This window comes from Trematomus bernacchii, unplaced genomic scaffold (assembly GCF_902827165.1).
Source record: "Trematomus bernacchii unplaced genomic scaffold, fTreBer1.1, whole genome shotgun sequence".
Classification (NCBI taxonomy): domain Eukaryota; kingdom Metazoa; phylum Chordata; class Actinopteri; order Perciformes; family Nototheniidae; genus Trematomus; species Trematomus bernacchii.
The window spans coordinates 5,589,711-5,614,139 of NW_022987720.1; the positions used below are offsets into that span (position 1 = coordinate 5,589,711).

General features: G+C 40.2%; 1 protein-coding gene across 10 annotated transcripts in view; it reads right to left on the reverse strand.

Moving 5' to 3' along the window:
- The window catches only part of otofa (otoferlin a), an 82,224-nt gene that overhangs the window by 37,175 nt on the left and 20,620 nt on the right, over positions 1–24,429 (reverse strand). For all 10 annotated transcript variants that reach the window (XM_034143150.1, XM_034143149.1, XM_034143143.1 and 7 more), the window contains exons 3-7: positions 21,424–21,512; positions 13,209–13,308; positions 10,318–10,517; positions 1,395–1,468; positions 335–461 (exon numbers count right to left, since the gene is read on the reverse strand). In XM_034143150.1, the coding sequence (XP_033999041.1) occupies positions 335–461; positions 1,395–1,468; positions 10,318–10,517; positions 13,209–13,308; positions 21,424–21,512 (590 nt within the window). The remainder of the gene's footprint in view (positions 1–334; positions 462–1,394; positions 1,469–10,317; positions 10,518–13,208; positions 13,309–21,423; positions 21,513–24,429) is intronic.

The following is a 24,429-nucleotide window of genomic DNA, read 5'->3' on the forward strand; positions in this document are numbered from 1 at the left end:
CTCAATTCCAAGTTTGAATCTGAAATTGTGCATGCTGTCGTTTTTCCATTCTCCCAGGCTGAATGTGTTTATTCAAATGTATGCCATTAAAAGGCATAACTTCAAGTTATCCTGCAGCATCAGCAGTTTGAGGTGTACAGTACTGAGTGAAACATTAAGGATGTGTGTGTGTGTGTGTGTGTGTGTGTGTGTGTGTGTGTGTGTGTGTGTGTGTGTGTGTGTGTGTGTGTGTGTGTGTGTTGGAGCGTATTCCCCTATCATGAGTGAGCCACATGTATAAGTATATAAAGGGAAGTGGGACGCCGCATTTCACAAAGTAGAAACCAATAGAGACCTCTTATTGGAGACGTTGGTGGTGACGGCGGTGACGGAGGCCAAAGAGATGGTGTCTGGGTCCACTGTCCCGGAAAGACGCATCGCCTTCCTGTCCAGGTCCTCCATTTCCAGGACCGCCGGCTCCTCTGAACGACAAAATCATAATCGAGACCATTAACATTAGCAATGGCGACCATCACCAGAGAGAACAGAATATGTGATGTTGGGAGGACCACAGCAGTGCCTTCTAATGAGGAGACTGAGGTCATGGCTTCTCTATTTTCTGGGAAAGTTTGGGTGGTTTACATTATGCAATTAAAAACACTCAATGTGGTTGGGTATTATTTTATTTTATATTTCATTTTGAACTAGCACCTGTTTCGGATTTGTAAGCATACCTGTCTGTACCGACCAGAGGTTGCGACAGGATCGTAACATTTTCGTCAAAAAAAGAATCCAGTATTACCCGTCGGTTTTGACTGTCAACAGTCAAAATGTGATTCAGACTTCGGACTGCTTTCAGATTTTTCCGTCATTGTTAAAGAAATCCGTCATAGACTGAAAATATTCGGTTAACGCGACCTCTGGTACCGACTACCCAGGGGAAGGTCAGAGAATTTAAATGAATGTCTGTATTTATGTATAATTTGCCAAGACTTGGAAGGAAAGGGGTAATGTATGTATGTGTATGTGAGCAATAACGTGTAGATTTGAGTGGACTGTAAACTGAGGCGGTTGTGATTTTTATGTACATCTCCATGTATGTTATACTGTATATTTGTGGAATAAATAAAAAATTCAAAATTCAAAAAGAAACAAAAAACACTCAATGTATATTAATAGGCTTATTCCAGTACTTTTGCTTTAATTGTCAATGTATATTTCACTAGTTTATCTTTGAGTCTGGGTAACATTTTCTCAGGGAGGGTGGGCTCAGACTTCAGTAACTTAACGGGCCTATATTTGTTTCCTCTAGCTAACTTGCAACATTTGAAAACAACTGTGAATTAACAAAATCTAAATATTATCTTAAGCTTGGGTTAAATGGGCCTTGTCTTGTGTCTTGAGGGTTGTTATACCTGCTTTCTTGTGATCATCCTTAGAGCTCTTGATCTTGCCGAGCTTCATGGCTGAGAAGACTCCCTTCCCTGCTCTGAGGGAGGAGACAGAGACAGAAGATAGGAGGAAAAAGAGAGAGGGGTCATACTGTGTATCATGATGAAGTGAACCTTTTGATTCTTTTTAATGAGATGCATTTTCCATCAGTACACTCAAAACCAAAAAGAAAAAATTTGTAAACTTTACTGATAAAACTTTGTACTGAACTTGCCTCAGACTGAAAACCCCATGAACCTCTCGTGGACTCAATCAAAATGCAACCCAACACCACAACGTTTGTCATGGATGTCTTTTTAACTCGGCTAGACATTTAATTCATGTGGATTTAATCCCCCTTCACCAACTCTCCAGACCCTCAATCTCAAAACAAAGAGTATCCTGTGTCTCCACATTGATAATATCTGGATCATATGTCACCACATCAACAAAGAGCTGGTGATGTCATCAGCGGGACGACAAATGAGGGGACTTAATAATTAAAAATAAGTGTGACCGTCCAATTTGCTGCGGATATGGATACATGTCAGGGAATTAATGAATAGGAAGGCTTTCCTTTTGTTTCTTCAAGCACAGCCGAGTCTATCAGAGTTTCATTTCTGCTTTGATCTTTCCCTCGTTATTCTAGAGGCAACCTTTAACCTCTTTTCATTGGATAAAGACAATTGACAGGTTCATGGCTAAGAGCCAAGAGAGATTTAAAAGCAAAAGCCTGGAGGCATGGGAATACGAATACAAAGAAGATAAAAAGCTTTTCCACTCAAATCAAAGCCGATCACGCCTGACAATGTGCACTTGGATTCTCATCCTACAATGTAATATAATATAAAGTGCAGTTTGACCAGCTGACAGTTAATTAAATAACAGTAAATGAATGAAAAACTAAATACATTTAAAATGTTGTTGAGTGTTACTGAAACCCTGAATCAATTAGATAATCAATAAGGCAATCTGCGGAAAATGTAAGCAATTTGTAATTCACATTTAATAGACCACAAAACGAATTAACTAACTGGAAAATCAATGTATTGATAATTAAGTTATTGTGCATTGCAGTCCTGGTTAATTGCAAAATGTGATGTTCCAGTTATCCAGTCAAGCTTGTTGTCCCATCCAATCTATGATACAACAATAATCTACCAAAACTAAAAGACAAACACACAATGTGTGAACAATATGTGTTATACATACCACATGAAAGACTACTGATCTCCACAGAGGTTGATCACAATACAAATCCCTGAAAAATATCCTCCTGCAGCTTTCTTATATTTGGAACTATATTTCCATACTGTTCACCTGTCAGGTGCACATCCTCCAGACCAGCCATGCAAGATAACAGATGCCCAGGAGGGAGGAGGGGAGGGAGAGAGGAAGAGGTGGAGGTACATGGCAGAACATACAGAGAGAGGAGGAGGAAGAGTGGAAGGATGGGGGGGGGGGGGGGGGGGGGGGGGGGGGGCTCTGTGCAACACTACTGTGCTACTGTACTTTAACACACAGTAGAGAAAACACTGAAGGTGTTTGGTTAACTATGCAGATGATAGCGGCAGCAACTGACTGTTTGGTCAAATCAGTGAGAGGAATCGCGGGTCAAATTACCACCAGAGGAAAACAAACGTTTAATAACAAGAGTAAACGTTAATATCTTAGTACCTTAAACCTTTTCTGATTGTAAAGTCATGCGTACACACTTAGTACATCAAACTTTCCTTTCTAAAATATTTTTGCCACAATAACAATGTCATGTCACTTTGGCCTTTGCTTCACAGAGAGGTCACAGTTACACATCAAGAGAAAATAAACATAGGTTGTTATAAGAGCAGTTAGGCAGAAGGCCATTAAGTCATAGCAGGTAAAGACAGCGATCTGCTGCTACTCTGTTGGCAGTAAGAAAGCATCCTCTGCACAAGAACAGTAATGGCCGACCAAAAGAGAGGAGATTTGAGGGAATATACATTGAGGCATCAAACTTGTCTCCCTATAATCTTCTTCTTTCATTTGTCAAGCCGCGTTGAGAGTGCATACAAGGACAAACATCAGACACAAACTCTTTCAGCAGCAAGTCATGCCTCGAGTTTCAAAGGAGATTTACCTTGAACGTTTTTCACTTGATTTTCATCCCTCGATGCAGAACTAATGACACATGCATTTATCAAATATGTCAGTGATGGGCACAATCCTGTTCACAAGTGGGGCTTCCAATTAGAGTTAATGGAAATATGCAAATGTTCACTTTACTTTGGTGGTTTGCAGAGAAAACTCTAAAAGAAAATATAGAGGAAAGTTGAAGAGGCTGTTAAAGCCATTATTTTCCTTTCCTTATTTTTCCTTTGATCTGAAATAATAAACAACATAAAAGCATCGGCGACTGCAAATTATAACTGATCATCAAGCAAACACAAACGCTTTTGAATGAGACATGAAGCTATGTGTTGCAGATATAGAGATAACTGTTGTAACATATTTGAAATAAAACAGATGTCTCAGGCTACATATGAACATGTTGCTCGTGCTGAACATTAACTGAACTGCATGTCTGGGGGTGATTGTGCGATAATCAATAATACATGAGAGCATGAATAAGTTGCTCAATAATTCCCAGGGTTATTCGCCCATACCTTGCAGCTTGATTTCCATCTCCGCCATAAACAGGGTCTCAAACTGTACATGAAACATGTTCCCTGCCGTTATGAGCATATCAAAGATGTGCATGTCAAGCAGTGTCAGGAGCAGAGGGGTGTGTATAATGCAGTTTAACCTAAAAGATGTGGCTTTGAACTTGCTGCCAGCAGAGGGTCAAAGTAAGACATAAGTGTGGTTTTTCTCCAAATTGTAATCGCTTTCATTGCTTTCTGTAAAAAACGTCAATGGACAACTCCTGTGTTTAACTTTTTTAGTTTAAGCTTGCAGTATACTGTATCTGTGCTCCTGCCCACACTGTGAGGGCAGAGGAGTTTCTTTGAATGATATCATTATATATCAATATTGTCAAAATGTGGAATCCCTTTGAAAATTTGGTGGATGATAAAAAAAAAAATGAACCGCCAGTGATCAATAATTCATTGACATATACTGTCCGTTCTGCTCGGGGGACTCTGCTGAAAGGAGCTCCTACACACCTGTCCCCCCTCCCTCACACACACACACAGTGGGTGCACACATATCAGAGCTTCTAGCATCCTCTGGACTGCAGCCAGCCAACGATTCGTTCTACCCGATAACACAGCAGGGGGTTGAAAACTCTCACAAAACCAGAACTCTCCTTCCTGAAAGATTATCGAATGCTCTGCAGTGCTCTTGCTCTAAATACTTTCTCATTCATTCTAGAAATACCTAGAATGACTTTACTTGGTGCTGCAGTAATGTTTTCCAACTTTGAAATGTTGTATGCAGTGAGACATCTACTTCTACATGTCAACAACGGATACAACGGAACATCAATATAATTTACCCCTATGATATCGGTATCTTTTCTCAAGTGCTGTTGCGTATCTGCTCAGAACGTTAATTGATGCAGCTCTTTTGCATGCCTGTGATCTTGCAAATGTTTGCTCATAACTTTACCCTCATTAGTGTCACACAGTAAGAAGCTAATGCAAGTTTAATGCCCTTATACAGTACCTTGAAAACAAGCGTGCTTAGAGCCTTGATGGCCTATATAGCACAAACAAAAAAGGGATAAGGGTTGTTTTTTTTACGTGTGCATTAATCTGATAAAACATATACCTCCACCATATTTGACAGTGTGTTTGTGTGGGTGATACTTCATCTGCATAATGCAAACTAAGGAAGAAAAGCAGCATGGTAGAGGAACATGAAGTAGGACTAGAAGAATGCACATCACAAAACCACTTTTTCTAAGAATAGCCATGACTGTTAAAATGTTAATATTCACTCCAAATAGCGCTCTTGCATTTTTTACTCTGTTATTGCATCAACTGGGCTGGAAATACAATATGATTCAGACTACTTTAAAAAGGCTTTCAGAACAAAATGTTCCCTTTTTCTCGACACCCCGGATGTCTTAGGGACTCCAAAGAAATGTCCTTTTAAGAATTCTTAAAAGTAATGATCTCTTAATGAGAAGAGATCCTTCCTCCTGTCTGGGACAAACACACAGCTGATGAAGAAACTAGGATTACCCCAGGAGGCATGTCTTCATTTCGTCATTGTCTGCTCCCACATCAGGGCTTGGAACAGAACAATAAGAAGAGGAGCTGACATACCGTCACAAAAGCTTGGAGAAAGAAGTTCCACTGCAAAGTACAGCAAACTGAAAGAAACACAGAGCAGCCCCGAGGCAATACAGCTACACGAGAAGAAAGACGGGATGTCAAAAATTCAAGAAATAGCTGCTTCAATCCAGCATTTGTCTCTGCAGCATGAGAGAAAGCAAGAGAACAGATAACAGTGCTTCAGATAATATAAAAAAACCTAGCCTATGGATAATGAAAAATCCCATTATAAGTTGAGTGTATAGATAAAAAAAAATGTGAAACTTAATAAGTCTCAAACTGAAACTCTGTAAATATGACCTGCTTTTGCAGTGTCAGCAATGTTTCGACTCACTGATCTGAAGGGTTTTCGTTTGCTGACAAGAGCTTACAGCTTTCGACAAGCTGACGGCTTGCAACAGCGTACAATAAATAAAGATGTCTAAAAAGCACCGTATGTGAAAAATAACTTTCCAAAAATGTTAAAGGCACAAAATCCACATGTAAAATGAATATACCGATACTGTTAAACAATAGCATGTTTGTGTTTTAACTGACATGTCTGTTGCTATGGATGTTTCCACAGTGAGATAAGAGGCCTGCAACACCTGCATTATTCTGCATGTGATGATACATTATCAACATGCAGTCTTTGAAGACACAGCACATTACACTTATGGACAAATGAATCACAAGCAGAACATTTGAATAAATAATTGAACACTTGTTTCAGTAAATCCTTTCAGCAGAAGCTCCACCCGGGCAGAATGGTCTCCTTTGAGTGCCAATCTGATGTTATGCAAATGATTCATGCACATTAAAATAATTTGAACAAACACAATGACTCTTTAAAGCAATTTCAGTTTCAGTGAGGCAATGCCAAATCATTTACAAATATTTTCTGCAAGAGAAAGAAGATGCTGTGCTGTTAGCCTGTTGCACCAGTGTCAAAGTAGCATCTACCACTAATATGCAAACTCATTTCATCTCTTTGTTCATTTTCTTTTCCAGCGTTTGATGTCCACAGATCAAATGACAATCGGAGCCTTGGATCCATTCTCTTGTTGTCTGGCACATGTGCTCCCATGCATGCACTATTCAGCAGATCTGCTTCACTGGCAGTGAAACCCCCCCCATAGGTTGATTTATTTATTTATTAGGAATAACAAAACCCCTGCAAAGCCGGCGCATTGTGGTATCGCAGATAACACAATGCGCTTCATGGGCACCGCCATAAATCATTCTGCAGGACCAGAGATGATGAAGAAGCTGCAGAGGGACGTTGAACTTTGGGCTCAATTTCACTCAATTAAGGGGATAGGGAGGAACCAATACGCCATAACAAGCCACCTACGCTCTCATGCAGTCATAATGAACAGATATAATGAAGTGAATTCCCCTCTGAAAACAGTAATAAGCCCAAACTCTCCCGTAAGCAGCATACATGACCTTTATGCTGCAGGCAGGTGATATCATCGAAATAGACAGCAGTAGGCTGAACACCGAGTACCATGTTTGTTCTTCCACTGCATTTGTGAGTGGGAGGAGTTGTGTTTACATGTCTCTCAAGTGATTTAAATACAAAATTGAACTCTTAAACTCTTAAAGTTTTAAGTTCAAAGTCTCAGATTGACTTATGGCAGCAGAAGTTGTGAGATGAATAACAGCTAGAAGTGACAAGAAGATGTTAAAGATCATGCATATCATGTATTTATTTTTGCTATGGATATAAATGTCATGTCCTTAAATGTTGTATGTGAGGGACTACGGATGGAAATTAGCTAAAAGCTCAGATCCGGCATATTTACATTTTGAAGCATTACTTGTTAAAAATGTTCATCAATGTGCATTGTCCCTCTTCAAATAAACGATTAAATGAAATGAAAAATGACATTCTATGTATTACTCCCCCTCCTCCTATTTCACATCCCAGAAGAACAACATCCCCGGTAATCATCTCCTGCACATTAACCGAATAAGAAACGTTTACTGGCTGCAGTGACTCAGTCAGAACTCAGGACACAATGAAACATCATACCAACTTTTAATTCTGAAAACCTCTAAAGCAGAAATCCACTGAGCAGCTGGCGAATCAGGCTATAACGGGATTCGGATGAGAAGTGACAAGGCTATTAAAATCCTTCCACAGGCCCATCAGTCCGGCCAACACCGGTGTGAGGTACATGAGAGCTGGATTTGTTGGGATTGCTGGGAGTTAGTTGGCAATTTCTCAACAACTCTCAAATGCCCTAGAGCAGCCCTTGCCAAGTCTGACTGACAGCTCTGAGGAGCAACTAGATAACAAGTGCCCTTGTCAAGCAGCAAGGACAAAGAGCTGCTTCACCTACAGAACGTTAAGGAAATGTGATGAAAGTTGATGTGAAACCTCATGAGCTTGGTGATTGCTTTCATCCCGCTTTCATTGAAGTCTTTTACAGTATTTCTCCACAGCAGTACTTTTTTGTACAGAAACTAAACACTGGGTTGTGTTGTGTAATACCCGTGGGATGCTCTAAAAGTTAAGATTATTCAAATGTTCTTATTTTCTTCACGCTGCTTCGAGTCTCACATCGGCAGAACATGAACAGTTTTTTGATTCTATGCTGTAAGACAGTGCAACTTCGCCGTTCAGTGTCAACAAACAAAAATAAAAAACATGTGCCCGACAGCATTCAGCCTTGCTCATACACAATTCTTCACAGGCCGATTCGACTTTACTGCATAATGATGGATTTAGGGGTCTGGCAGTGCAGATAGTCTCACTGGAAATCAATACCACCCACAGATAATTTCACATATATTCAGCAAAAACACGACAAGCAAACACAGAGGGAGACTCAGTCATACTGCAGTGCTGTGGGGCTGGGGGTCTTACAGTTTTTCACCAAACCTCGTACAGGCTTGGATTGTCTAGTATTATTAACTAACTGAAAATGCAATGTATTATAAAATGCTTAAACAAACCATGCAACTTCAGCTACTATGTTTTTTTCTTTCTGCAATTTGAAAGTTTGCATAGATGTACATGATACATTATTATTATTATTATTATTTTGCATCCACCCAGGGCCAACAGAATCCATTCATGATTTTTAACCCCTTAAGTGATGGTGGTAAAAAAACCTCCTTTCATTCCTACAATGTTTTTATTATAACATACCATTTCTGTACATTTCAGAGTACTCAACCAGCAGGGACATATGTTGCCTAAAGCACTGTCAGACAAACAGTGTACAGTTCTCTTTTATAAAACTTGCCACCCACATTACCCACAATGCAACTCAACCATTGACCCTTCAGTTGAGTGGATGCGTTGTGCTAGAAGCAAAGATAACTTTTCATTTTCAAACTTGCAGTTTTCAGCCCCAACCACTGCTGACTCAAGTCTCTCAACTCACTGAAGGCAAAGGATCAGACTTCACGCAGTGTCCTTTAGAGCCAAAAAAACACTTTATACACCTTTTTGTAATCTAACAATCACAAAGGTAGGAGTTGATCCCAGTCCCTGCAGTCAAACAGGTTGATGTATCCTTGGGCAAGATACATAAACCCAAATTGCTCTGCTTCTGTAAGAATAGTTGAATGCTGACTTGTATATGTAAAGCGCTACGAGCGGTAGTAAAAACTAGGAAAGTGCTATATAAACTTGCTATAAAAATGCAGTCCGTTTACCATTGCATACTGAAACTTCACCGTTTTTACCATTTGTGAAGTTTCCCTTTAATTTGAGAACCTCTAATGTGTCAAATGTAACATCCTTATGAGTTAATTAAGAGAAGAGACACTTAAAACAATTGATAAGACACTTCTTAGATCAAATGCTACCTTCATTCTTCCTTTTATCCCTCTTCATTTAAGACGTCATATCTTGAACGTTTCCTTTCCTGCGTGTTTACGAAACCGAGACCAAATCTCTACAGCCATGCTAGCAGATCTCTTAGGCTGCACATCGAGCTAAAGCTAACATTAGCATGCTAACATGTGTTTCTTTGGTATGACTTATTGACTAGATGTGTTCAATATAAAATAAAGCCCATTATTGTCAAGGTTTAATGCTGTATGGTTTTCTTAAGAGTCATGCTTTCTTTTGAATTCAAACTGTTATACGATGTGTCTTGGTTGATACTGTTGCACTGCATTGCATCATTAGCAGCACATGACCTAATGATCACTGTCGTACTGTAATTCAAACTTTGCACGAACATTGACTACAGACACATTTGTATCAAATACTGTACTAGCAGGTTTACAGAATACTCTGTGTCAATCTGAATCTCAAAATATGCTCCTTTTTAGTCAACAGTGTCTGGTGAATATATTTGTTGATGTTTCTCCCCATTGTAATTAAGCACAGGACCCTTCAGGCTGCACAACAGGGACAGATTTTACAACATCTGGACAGCATAAAGCATTATCAGTGGGCAATCTGTCAATCTTATAACATGTGTGAATGTGTGCCGCAGTAGGACTGTTACTGTTAATGATCTCCTAAACTGAAGTACATCATTAAAACAACACATCTTGTTTGCTGGTGAGGGGAGTCATCGAATCCCTATTCAGAGGCCAATCAAAAGGCATTTCAAAGCCTGAATCACGGTAAGGCAGTCGAGTAATATTTGAGAAAGTGTGTGTGTGTGTGTGTGTGTGTGTGTGTATGTGTGTGACTCACTTCCTGAAGGTTGGTATGGACCCCTGTAAGGTTCGTCCAGGAGGCGTCCCAGACCCGTGGCTTTGACTTGACAGCAAGCTCTCAGTTTCAAAGGCGAACATCCCATCACGGTCGTCAGGAACATCCAGGAACTCCCCATCGCTCCACACTCCCACAGCGCCATCCATCGACTGGTATTTGATCTCTATGGTAACGCTGGTCTGAAAACAGCATGAAAGCAGATGAAAGTCAGCCAACGTTATCAGCAGATAGCTAATAAGCCTTTATTTCTATACAGGTCAGAGTGCAGATTTTAATTTTAAGCATTTATAGGAAAGATTATTTTATCATGAAGCATCAAAACCATTTTTATATCTATAAAATGTGCCACTTTATTCAAATCAAACTCTTGAGCAGATCTGATTATTTCTCCATTCAGCTACATCCAGTGTGCCTGTTAGCTCTCTTCCAAAATACAACCCCAGGTCTTTATGACATGTCCTAACAAGAAACTATAACTGCAAAATTGAAAGAACAATTGATGTCCCTGACACTAATATAATTTGTCAGCGCTGTCATTACTGTTATAAATTATACTCCTTCAGCTGTCAAGATCATTTCAAATGACTTAAATAAGCCCTGTGATTCAGAAGCTTGCGAAATCCTATACAAATATAAAAAATGTTCAGGGTTGTATTGAACCCTGTACAATGTAGTTATACACAAATATAATACCTCACCATCTGTGGTACTGCGACAGGATATTTATAAATCAATCTAAACCTTTAGTGAGAGAGTCAACCCCTCCAAGCTTAGCCTCAAATAAACAATAGCAATTTAATTATGTTTAGAAAAGTTCTCAGCCAAGACAACAAACCAGGACTATAAATCATCTGTTTTACTGGGGGGGGATTCGGACTGAAAGTGAGTGTTAGTTTAATCCCGGCCAGAAACATTTGTGACATCGTAGTTTGTCTTCTCTGTCTCCCGGGGACTCGTGTTTGGAGAATATAATCCTCCTGACGATGACCTCATCTTTAATAAGAAGCGGACAATTTATTCTACTGACAAAGACGGATGAGAAGAGAAAATTCTCGGGGCTCTCGTTCCCCCTTTCTCCCTCCATGTCGCTCTCGATTTCCAAAATCCTTTGCAAAGCAATCACTGTGGTCCACGAGGAGTTAGGAGTTGTCACTATGGCAACCACACCAGTGCAGTTGTAGGTACAAGGAGTTATCTCTCAGGGTGTGTCGGATTTAGTTTTCTCCTACAGGGATGTAGAGTACTGATAGTCTCTAATATTCTGTGTCTGCTTCGGTGTGTGATTTCATGAGAAGCTACTCGCACATATGTCTGTTTGTGTGTGTGTGTGTGTGTGTGTGTGTGTGTGTGAGCCCTGAAGCTCTCCCATGCCGTGTATCATCATGTCACCACTTACACAATCCTGCACATGGGGAGCTTTGAAACCACATACAGTCAAGTTCCCTCTCACACATGCTATTATGCTGCTCACACACACACACACACACACACACACACACACACACACACACACACACACACACACACACACACACACACACACACACACACACACACACACACACACACACACACACACACACACACACACACACACACACACACACACACACTCTTACATAATGTATTCACCAGCTAAATGATCCTAGCCCTCCTCCTCACCACGGAGCTGGACCCCGGGAAGACGTGCTTTTGGGCACAGCTAATGGGGAGCCTTTAATAAGCTTTGAACTGAGCCGCTCCCAGTTAAGCTGATCTAAACACTATTTTCAATCAATAGGGAATATAGGAATGAATGTTAATGGCAAATGTCCTCATGTGCTGATATTGCTAAGAGACTGTTGTATTTCATTAAGTTCCTTCTCGATGTGTAAGTCTTAAACGCTGGTGTTTTTATTGGCCAAATGACAGCTGTTAGTTCTCCTATTGCAGACCACTGCAGGTGTATTGGAAGATTGATTTCTCCATTAAATTGTGATTGCATTTTGCTGACTGATAAGCTTTCATTTCAACTTACTGCTGCAAGGAACAGAAAGCCATATCATTTGATCTATATAAGCAACTTGATTTTAGCTTTGGTCACCTGTTTTTGGACTCTAGTTATCCCCTTTAATATGAGTAAATAAACTCTGCATTAGCTCTTCCTAGCTATGCAAATAAATATGTAAACCCCAAACTCACCATATTAAATATTCCAGATGTTTTGCGCATCGTTTCATACACATTTCTCAAAATGTCATCCTGACATGTTTGGTAATTCTCACTTTAATTTTGTATATATTTATGTTCTGGTTATTCAGCATTAGTTTGTTAATGGCTTGAGTGGGGTTGAAGAGGCTTCATGTAAATTGTGCTTACTCCACATTTTAGATCACCAGTTAACATACCCATGCCAGCGGGTAAATCTGCATTAAAGCTGGAGCGCAGCCCATTACATTCAAGGCCTTGCCATAGGACTTCACACTATGCTGATTAAGCCTTTTATAACCAAGGAAAACTCTCAGTACTTTGCAGTATACCAGAGTTTTGGTGCAAAAATGCCTGCAGGTGAGTTTGCTCCATCTAACCAATTCCCAGGAGCGAGAACATTAATCCTTTCTCTAAATGTGGCACTATTTTTTTTATGTGAAGCATCCACTCTAAAACTTAAGCTTCCGTCATACCAATCAAAATGTGGTTGACTTATAACGTTTTTATGATGAAAATGATCAATTTAAAAATGCGTAGCTCGTAGCAACATAGCTTTCCTTTGGAGTCACAAAATCACTCTGATTGACACATTACAAAAGTTCCAGAGATATCGACCAGATCTTTTAAAAAAAAAACCTCATAGATGGGCTGATACTTCAATGTAGGTTAGTTAATTGTACCTTTATTGACGTGTTGTTATCGTCGATGAGCGTGTCGGTCAGCTCTAGGTGTCCCTCCTCTGCCACCTTCTGAAGAACCATACAGAAAGTCCCCACCAGCCTGCAGGGAAACACCAACAGAGAGAGATCAATACACAGCATGACATCAACACATTGTGTCTTTTGTTCCTCCCGTCTGTTTACCTCTGTGTACATTTATAGTCTATATTAGTCTCTTTTTTGTCATTATCAGACCCACTTATTATTACTGCCATATAGTTCTTTTTGTACGTAGGTCCAAACAACTCCTTCTCACAGAGTGTAAGTGATAGAGTCATGAACAGACTGTGGTGGTGGTGATATGTGACAGACATTGAGACAGTGCTACTCTGCCTGTGTCAGCAGCCAAATACAGTATGTCACTCAAAACAATCTCTTTCCTCTAACATCTTCATTTTATGTCCTTATTTTGTACATGATGTTAAAAGTCTGAGAAACGCTGAAGGTAAGCAGTTCTTTTGTTTGTTTGGAGGTAACTTCACAAGGTACTTTTAACCTTAAAAGACATTTACTCTTTTTCCCTGTAACGAGACATTTCCTAGGTTTCCTACTGAGAATCTCACTTGGTTTGTTTATCCATTTGGCAGCAAATTGTTCCACTTCTTTGTTCTGCAAATGTTTCAGAAAGCGAATTCTCTAAAGCTTTCAACACATTTCAGCAAGAGGCAGAAATTCTCAGCCAACTCTCTTAAGCACTAATCAATGCCACCAAGGACACGTATATATAAATGGATAAAGACTCACAGTTCCATCTAGCACACTGAATGAAATTGTACTTTCTAAAGTTGACTTTTCATTGCAAGAAAAATAGGTTTTCACCTTTTATCTCAAAGTTAGCAGAAGCCAGCAGAGACATCATCTAAAACTTCTAAAATAATGCATTTTGAATTTCACCGTTTTTCTTTAAATTGGCCTTTTAAGATACATACACATAGCAATGCAAGATAAAAATAACGATCGACAATTATGGTCACAAATCATAAGTTATTGTGATATATTATTTATTATAACCAGTTTGTGATATGTAAATGTGGTTTGTATCAATGTCCAAGTCTTAATTATGATAACAAGAATGACTTAAATGTATTGGATATATAACCAATTAGGGAAACATTATAATTTGGAATAAAATAATTACTTAGTTGAGGCTCAGGAGACTTTTGTTTCATGGTTGGAAATTATTCTTTGACTGCAGTATTTAGGATCATTAGTCGAAAGGTTCATTTCGATGCCACCTAAGGAACTTCATAGAACATGACAGTGGAAAAAAAAAACAGTAGAGCCCCCATTCAGCCAGCCAATTAGAGCTGGTGAATAATTTAAAAAGTTTCCCCCAAAACAGCTGAGCAATCAGCCACATGCAGCGCAGCCCACTCTGAACCACACACATAGAGTAAGTAATGTGTGCTCTATTAGTCACTAGCTCACACAACATGGTTACACATGGAGTGAAAATATACATATACAGTATAATGTGTTTTATTTTGAATTCCTACGCTACAGACAGGAGAATATATGTGTACAATTAAATGGAGCAACAAAACACACATGTGCCGGATACGAGTCCGCAGGGAGAAATAGTATCATAAAACAAGGGTATACAATCAATAGCTCACCACTTGGCACACACACACACACACACACACACACACACACACACACACACACACACACACACACACACACACACACACACACACACACACACACACACACACACACACACACACACACACACACACACACACACACACACACACACACACACACATACACACACACACACACACACACACACACACACACACACACACAGAGAGAGAGATAGAAGAGGACCGCAGGGATGGCAGCTAACGATGTGAGCTTCCCGACTGCCCTATAGACATGTCAGTGAGACAGGAGTGAATGAGTGCAGTACACAAGTATTCCTGCTCCGGAGCACAAATATGCTCTTTATCACATGCTAGTATTCTTTCACTCTCACTAGATTCACTTAATGAAAAAGCAAATCATACTCATCTACACTTGCCGCAACTCAAATAGATTTCTACTTAAGACAATTTGAATATGTGCTGTTTGGGATACCTGTTCACCAAATCAGAAGCTTCTTCAAATGGTTCAGGAAGAGTTTTAATTTCTGTCTCAGCGTTAGCTCACGATAGCTTGCACCTATCTGACTAAGCATAGGGTCCCTGCAGTGCCAGAGGAAATACATTTTTAGATAGTCTCTTGTGTTCATGATATTCCTAAAAATGTGAGCAACTATCAGCTTTTTTTCTCCAGTAAATGCAATCATTGTAGTGTCGAAATGCACGTCAAATCCTTTCAGATATCACACATTCTCTTATTTATTTATCAGTAAATTCATTTTCTTTTCCATTTCTTTTTTCTGTATCTCCATCTCACCTATAGGTCTTCTCACCTCTGGAATTGGTGGGGATAAATCCAACTTACCGTTGAAAGTGTGGCTACATTTGTCAGCAGAGCTTCAAAACTTTATAATAAGGTACATTTAGAAACCTAGAACTTGACTTAACTCTGAGTCCTGGTTTTGAAAGAAAAAAAGTATGGGTTTCCCCTCAGGCGCTGACAGATGCTTTCTCTGTGGAGGTGTATTTCTGCCAGGCTCCCACACTGAATCTCTCTCTGCTCAACTTAAAAGGCTTGACTGAAAAAGAGTGTGTGTAAGTATATTAATGTTCTTTTGCAGTCAACTTTTTCTTTGAAGAAGAGTAGGAACTTCAGCACCTCTGAGCAATATCTCTGGAATTACCAACCTGCCACACTATAATCCTCTCTTCCCTTCCCTGGACAGTGGAGATCAATATGTCTGTCAAATTGGCCGGTCATTTCCTTTCAGCCATTGTAACATGTGTCCAAGTGCTGAATAATTGAACTGAGCAGGGGCTATCATGTTCTGGCTCACTTTTTAGCACTTCAAAAAGGTGTCATTCATTATTGATTCTAGTTAAAACAATTTACTTTCAACTGCTTCATAATTCACAACTCCCTTCCCTTTCAATTCATATTCATTTTTTGCATGCCTCAAGTTGCTTTTGCCAATCGAGGCGTGACTATGACTGATTCTCTGGCTCAGGAGAACTTGGAGAGAAGGGAGCACAGCTTTGAAATGTAAAATATTTGTTCCAAGTCAAATAGAATTGTTCTCAAGGTTTCTCTAATCCATCCCAGGTGCCAGGGACTCAGCTGGAGGACAAATTAAATGTTACAGCTGCCAGGTGTGTGTGATTTGTTGGAGGGGAAGCTTCAGCAAAGCACTGCCCTCCACCGGTGTACTCACACTGATATGAGCTGAATAACATTCAGCCAACATGTCTTTCATTGGTGTTCAAGCATGAATATCTATTGAGTCACATAAACGCAATCAATAGTCTAGTCTTTCACAAAAACTGGACAAAGACAATCATAATGGAAACTGGTAACCACAAACAATATAAAAAGGTATTAAGACTTGTTTTCCATGCCAGCTTCAGCATGTCGTGATATTCCGGTGATTCGTTTTAGGAAGCCAATTTGTTTTTGTTGATATAGTCAGTGTTAATGAAAAAAATAATTGAGAAATTGCGTGTAAAAAAAATAACTGAAAGGAATGACTGTTTTTGCCAAATGAAGCCAATTAGATTGAGTTGTTTGTCACATTTATCCAAAAATAAATATATAATAATAACATAGGAATCCAATATTGTCATAAGCAGCACTGCTTATTGAGAAACGACTAACTCAACCATATGTCACTGAACTACAGAATCCAAATCAACATTAGAATGTGTTTGTGAATGTACAAACCCACAGTGCTCATTCCAAAGCGTCAGGCATGAGAGAGTCTAGATACATCTAACAGAGGAGCAGGTTAATGCTTTTGATTGCAGAGTCTCTGTACACGAACAGTAAAGTCAGATAGGCTCTGTTGCCGGGCTAAAATTGTATTTCCTCTGAATGAAAACCATAAAGATAATCAGAAACTCGGAGAGGCGATAAAAGAAATTGCACGATTGTAATTTTGCTGAGATCAAAAGCAGAAAAGGAAAGAGGGGAGATTCACTTAAGCTTCCATAATCGTTTTATCTTACCTGAGAGGAAAGTAGTTGCAGTAAAACTCAAAGGCATTTATAAAGATAAAACAGAATCACAAGAGTGAAAGAGTTCCACAATTTCACGTGTCTTTCACAGAAGAAGGCAGATCTTATAACACTAGAATTTTTTTAAACTTGTTTTGAATCAATATGTTTTTTTGTCAGGTATTGTGTCCGCTCAGCAGGGAGAGAACAAATTCAGTTTTAAATATTCAAGCCTGGTTTGATAATAATGCTGGGTGGTGTGCAAGAGTTTCACAAACAATCAGTAAACTGTGTTACCAATAGTGTAGAATACAGGAAGCTGAATTAAATCTGTCTCAGTTTGAAGTGGCTTACTGCAGGTTCCTGCCGGGCAGCTCATAAAAGACTGAATCAAAATGCAATATTAAAGGGGACCTATCATGCAAAATGCACTTTTGTACGTCTTTTATACATGAATATGTGTTCCCGGTGTTCCAGGGAACTCACCAAGTGTCAGAAAACACAACCCTCTCTATTTTCCTCCATACCCAAATCTCTAAAAAAGGGGCTGCAACGGATCTGATAAAAACTGATCCAGATTTGAACACTGTCCTGACGTCAGGATGATGGCGCTACGGCTATTGGGCCAACTCCACCAATCAGGAGGAGACAGCCACTGCCATTGCCGTTCGAAAGCGCTGGAGACGCTGTAGTACATATGCCAGGCCTGTAGATGGTGCTGTTCTCACTGAATCTGCCCTTGCAGAGCAGAGCAAAAAAAAAGTGCAAATTGAGCGAAATGAGGCATGGCTAAAATGCATGATCTGTTTGGTATTTTGAAAAGAAAAAAGTATAAATATGCCTTATATAGGTATGGTCCTACACTATATTATTCAAATATAGCATGATAGGTCCACTTCAAATAAAAAAACAAAACCAAAACAGCTACACAAACCTTACAGTTGTGAGGACTTGGGTGGAGAGAGCAAGATGGTGTATGATATTTGAATCAGTTCCAGGTATATCCCTCCATCACATGCTGATGCTAGCCTGCTTGAAACGTGATATGGCATCTTGTTTAAAAATGTGTAAAAGAAGGATATCAGACTATAATTGTTTTTGTAAGGCGGTACTGGAAAAGTGTCAAATTGATCTAGTGATGGCTCCCTTACTTGTGTTATGGAAGTACAGCAGTGGGTGTTGGAGAAAAAATATTGATTTGGATCTGTAATGGATGGATTTTTTGTGTAGTTTTGATAAGTTTGGGAGTCTGAATTTGAAAGCGCAGTGGGAAAGAAGAACCACAATCCTGTTATAATGCATGTGTTAATTTATGTTTAGCATCCTAATTTGAAAATAATAATATACTGTACTATGCATCCCAGGATTAAGGCTTATCAGACTCTGTAACCTGGCAGAGCAATGGGAGACATGTTGTGATCACTCTGGAAAGGTATCATGCAGGCCACTACTGCAAAACATGGATAACAAAATATCCAATTCTTATTCAAAGGACCCCAGATATTCTTCTTTGGACCCTCTGGGAGCCACAGACATCAGGTTGAAGACCTTGAATAAACAATGACATATCCTCCTCTTTGCTCCAGTGGCCAGTAACTGACACGCCGTGCTGTACTCCGCAGCGTGCAGAATACAAAAGCATATCTCTCAGCCTCCGCGGACAACAGTTCATAAACACGGTCAATATGCCACTGCAGCACAGTGAGCGAGCACCCCCCCCATCATCGCACTTCCTTTGTGTCGTAGTAATGTGATCGCACTTGTGGTCGCACGGTGTGATACACTGGCCCTACAGTGAGTTGGTGCAGACAGTGATGAAGCAGATCAGTTACCTTGGTAATGATGCTGTGTGTGGACATATGGAGCAGGTGTGAGAACAACATAAGCTATGACTCATCTTGAATTATTTACCCACTTACTGTAAATGAGTGCCGCGTTGCATTGTGTTGTGCAGTGTGTGTGTGTGTGTGTGTGTGTGTGTGTGTGTGTGTGTGTGTGTGTGTGTGTGTGTGTGTGTGTGTGTGTGTGTGTGTGTGTGTGTGTGTGTGTGTGTGTGTGTGTGTGTGTGTGTGTGTGTGTGTGTGGGGGGGGGGTAAGTGTCTTTGCATGTGAGAGTACTTGTTTTTGTGAACATGATTCTTTAGGTGTATAACATTATGCTGTAACCCCCTGTGCATGTGAGGCTTAGTTGTTATCCAGCAGTGAGCGGATGAAACAATTGCATCTGGTATAAATAGAGATACCATTAACCCCCCTTGTTTTTCTTGCTTATTACCTCTCTGATGAAAAACTGGAATCCACAATTTTTGTGATGAAAAAAGTAGACCAGGCCAATTAGATAGATATAGGGAGGCGAGTGGCGTAGTGGGTTAGTCCGTTGGTGTTCGGATCAGGGGGGGCACAGGTTCAAACCCCTCTGCAGTCAGCATGTCGTTGTGTCCCTGGGCAAGACACTTCACCCCAAATTGCTCCTCTGGGAATTGCCCACAGTATTGAGTATGTAAGTCGCTTTAGATAAAAGCGTCTAACAAGTAACATGTCATGTAATATAGAAATGTCCTAAATAAAACTTCAGCATCTTAACATGCTAACATTTGCTAATTGGCATTACACAGCAGTAAGGCTGAGGCTGATATATAGGTCATTCGTTTTGCAGATATTGGGTCATAAACCAAGGTATATGACACATTGAGATTTTGACCAAATAGAAGTCAGCTAAGTTTTAACCCCAAGGAGGACATGAATGTCTGTGGCCAATTTATGGCTAACTTTCAGACCCTTCAACCTCATGGTGGCGCTAGAGTAAAAGACAGAGGTTCACCATATTCAACAGGATTCGTCCACTGGGATGTCTGAAAACAATGTTGTGGACATCAATCAATTAGATGTTGAGATATTCAACAGGATAATTGAAAAAGGACCTGCTGGTAGGGCTGGATAAAAAGTGAGGGGAGATTGACAGAGTCATCAGATGCATCCTCTGTGCACTCTTTGAATTGTCATGTTTAGCTGTCCTGTTTCTGTTCCCTCTTCATCACAATGGCACCAGAAAAATCGCGATGGCAGTTTAGAGCTGCCTTGACACAGAACTGATACAACATCTGTCTGCACACCTGTTAGCAGCTTTTAGCTCCGTGTCTAATTTGTGACGGGATGAGAAATGTGTCCGCACCTACAACACATGCTTTCACACACAGCAGATAAGGTCACACAGAAAAAAAAACACAAAGACATTGATACAAACACATACATCACTACCCACACACACACACACACACAGTCAAGCATACTAATGAGTGTGTGGGCGACATATGTGTCCTCAGTCTGGACATCAAGTTAAAGTCAGGAGCTGAATTCATCTGATTGGATTTTTTACGGACAGGCTTCCAGACTACCTTCATCAGACCAGGACACACCAGAGCAAAAACACTGCAAGGCAAACTAAGATTAATAAAAAAAAGAAAAAGCAACATGATGAGAAGAAGGAATAAAGTGAAATGACTTATGTAGCCACTTTCTGCTATTGCCTCAACACAAATGATTTCATTAGAGTGCTTGAAGCAGGTTATTACAGTGCTCAAAAGCATTCTGGTCTTTAATGTAAGACTTGTAAATGGTTCCGCTTTAGATACGTCAGTAAAAATATAAAAACAATTACAGTACATTTGTCTGAATTGTATTTATTCAACAAACCAGTAATAAACCAAACACACACGGCAATTAGTGAAAGCATATGATGCATTCAAGATGTGATCCCATCCCAGCTCCTTACTCCATTGTTAGGAGAATTGAAAAAGGACTCAGGATCTAATGCAGTTTCATTACTCTCACTCGGCTCAAGACATGACACTCACTCATGGCGCTCTCCTTGGTTTTGCACTCGTTACACACACAATTGAGTCAATTTAGAACAAGCTCTCAGGGAATACAAGTTCAATCTCTTTATCATTTGAGAAACATGCACCGTGTGTCGGTTTCAATTGGTCACAGGCTGTGACGGGAAGGCAGGAAGGGGCCTGAAGTCACAAACTGAAATGCTGTTACAGTAGGTGAGGTAAATGTGGTTTAGGAACAAGCTGGGAGCAGAACGAGCTTACCTGTTGGAGAAGACTTTGCTGTAGTTGTACACTTGGATTTCCAGCATCTCGTTTCCATCCAGCCTGCTGGCAATGGGCCATCGAAATATCTGGGGAAAAATACAGAATATCATGGTTTAGAAGATAGTAGAACTGTAGCTAAATATATTGTTTATCGATTGTTCTATTGATTATTGTTTTATTAAAACATTGTTTAGTATATAAAATGACCAATAGAGTGATAATGCGTATTTCCAATGTGACGTCAAACTGAAAAAGGCACAAGATCAACCCTTAATTCTGTCCGAGGGGGCAACAGTGTCAGAATGTGTCCAAAATCAATCCCTATTCACTATCACTATATTTCACTTTTAGTCTACCATTTTATCCCAATGTGAAAATGTCAGCACTACTTCCTGTTAACAAGCCTAGAGTGCATGCTCCATGTTTTACAGATGACAGTTATAGTACTAATTTACAATGATGACACAACATTTGAATGATTAGTAGTGGCCTATAATGTTGTTTTACTGCTCATTAATGATCTGCTCAAGTGTCTTTTTATAGGGAGAAGTGAATAAGTGAACAAGAGAGTAGTTTGGATAAACAGCTATACAGATAACTCCTTCAGAAGATACACACAGAAGGACTTATGTCAGCATGCAGATGTTCCTTCGAGGATCCCTTGAGTTTAAAATCATCCCTAGCAGCGAGATGTAGATTTTTGTTCTTGATGTAAAAGTACATCAAAATGTTTTATTTATCACAATAAACATCCCCAGGTTCTACAGCACCAACCAAGAATACTGATTACCTTTTTTTTTGCTATAAGGTAAAACATGAAAAATAGCAGCCAAGCAAAAATGTATGATAATTAATGTCTTTGATATCCTTGAGGAAAATCCCACTTTGTAAGAGGTGCGAAATCAGCTTTGAAGGATAACCTTCCTTTGGCAAGTTTGCTTTAATTAGCTCTGAAATTACAGTTTTAGGAGATTTCCCATTGCAGTATCCAAGTATCTAAGAGGGGAAAAGAGAAAGCAACCACATCTTAGTTTTAAATCCTTTCCAACACATGAGTGAGGTCTTCACTAATTGGTTTTGTCAGGCTTATCAGACACTCACAATGGTACATTCATTGTTTTTTCACACCAGTGAGCACACAGTGCAACTCCCTTCGAGGGTCCTGTCACATATAAATTGGATGAACCCAGAGTCCGTTTATCTCAGAGTTATCGTGTCAGCAGGACAGTGAAAAACTGATTATGGTCTTGTAAAAATGTACTTTATAAAAGGGTGAAACACACACAAACTTCAGATGTCACAGGTTTTTCATATTTGTATTTACATTTATAGGGGACCAATTCAAAGATAACAATGAATGGGGCGAAGCCTGCGAGCTAGTTCAGGCAGTCAACTCGAGCACCAATGATACATTAACACGTGACGCACCTCGTCCCTCTTACAACCAACCAAACACATTCTCCTAAACATGCCGCTCTATTTAAGCTGCCAGGTCTTCCTGCCTCTGCCTTGCTATGCTGCTGCTGCCACTGCTGTGTTCACTTGCTATTGCTGCGTTCATGTTCCTGCTGCTGTGTTTCATGTTGCTGCTGCTCGCCTGCCCCCCCCACCACCCCAGCTTCCACCTGTAGGCTCGGGGGATAGTTATCTAATCATCACTCAATGTTCTTTGTAAATCTGTGGAGTGATGAGGCCCGAGCCTAGACGCCAAACTCAAACTATATGCTGCTATAATAAACATATTAAGAAACACGTGAGTTGTCTGACTGAAATAGCAAAACCGTTCCAGAAAATATGACTCAGTTCTCCTGGGTGGAGCAAATAAATTGCAAAAAATAAGCAAAGACCAAAACTATTAATAAGGAAGTTAAAAAGCAGGTTGACTTAAAGCTTAACATTCAGTAAATCACCTTGGAGCCTCTTCTTCTGCACTTTATTATCTTGGGAAAGAGGCTGTATGAGTGCAGGGGGGCTGGACAGGTGATTTAAAACCCATTCACCCCCCGCTGGTGTTGGGGTCTCATTCAGGAAAACACTGCGGGCTGTGAGACAAGCGATTCATCAGGGATGTCCCATTACTGAATCCTGGGGTTTCCACCTGGTACAGTAGACCTGCTTTCAAGGATCTGTGGAGGTTTGTGAGTGTGTACCACATTAAGGCATCACTCTGAACCCTCTGCACTGAGGCCCCTGCAGTCTGTAGCCTTCCCTCCCAGGCTTCAGTCAAGAATAACCAAAACGGCTGCCTCCTTTTTAACGGCCTTTCTCCGGCATCTTTCAGCCCCAGAGGGATGGTCGTTGGCTAAGGTTATGGCTAACAAGCTCGTGCCACACATCTCATTTATGAATATATCTCCTCTAGTGTGTTTGGAAAGCTGAGGAAGAGGCAACAGCATGGTGTTAATGTAGCACGGATGACAGCACACACTGCTAATGGAGGAAATGACGCCTAATGCAGGCTGCCCACACCAAAGCAAAAACATACTGTAGCTAACACAGCACTGCAAATGCGATTATGTTTTCTCTTTCCCATAGCAGGGACTCTGGGAAGCCACATTCACTTCCCCGGAGACAAAACCATTTTTTATCTTTGACTGCACGTACAATAGAAATAATAATAAGGTACACATTTCCCCTTTTCCTTCCACACACACACACACACACACACACACACACACACACACACACACACACACACACACACACACACACACACACACACACACACACACACACACACACACACACACACACACACACACACACACACACACACACACACACACACACACACACACACACACACACACACACACACACACACACACACACACACACACACACACACACACACACACACACACACACACACACACACACACACACACACACACACACACACACACAAGCTTTAAGCTTCCACTCAGAGCCATGTCAACCTCAGCGCTTTACTTGTCTTCATTCTCTGCTGTCCAGGGCTACTTATCTCCAGAGTAGCACACA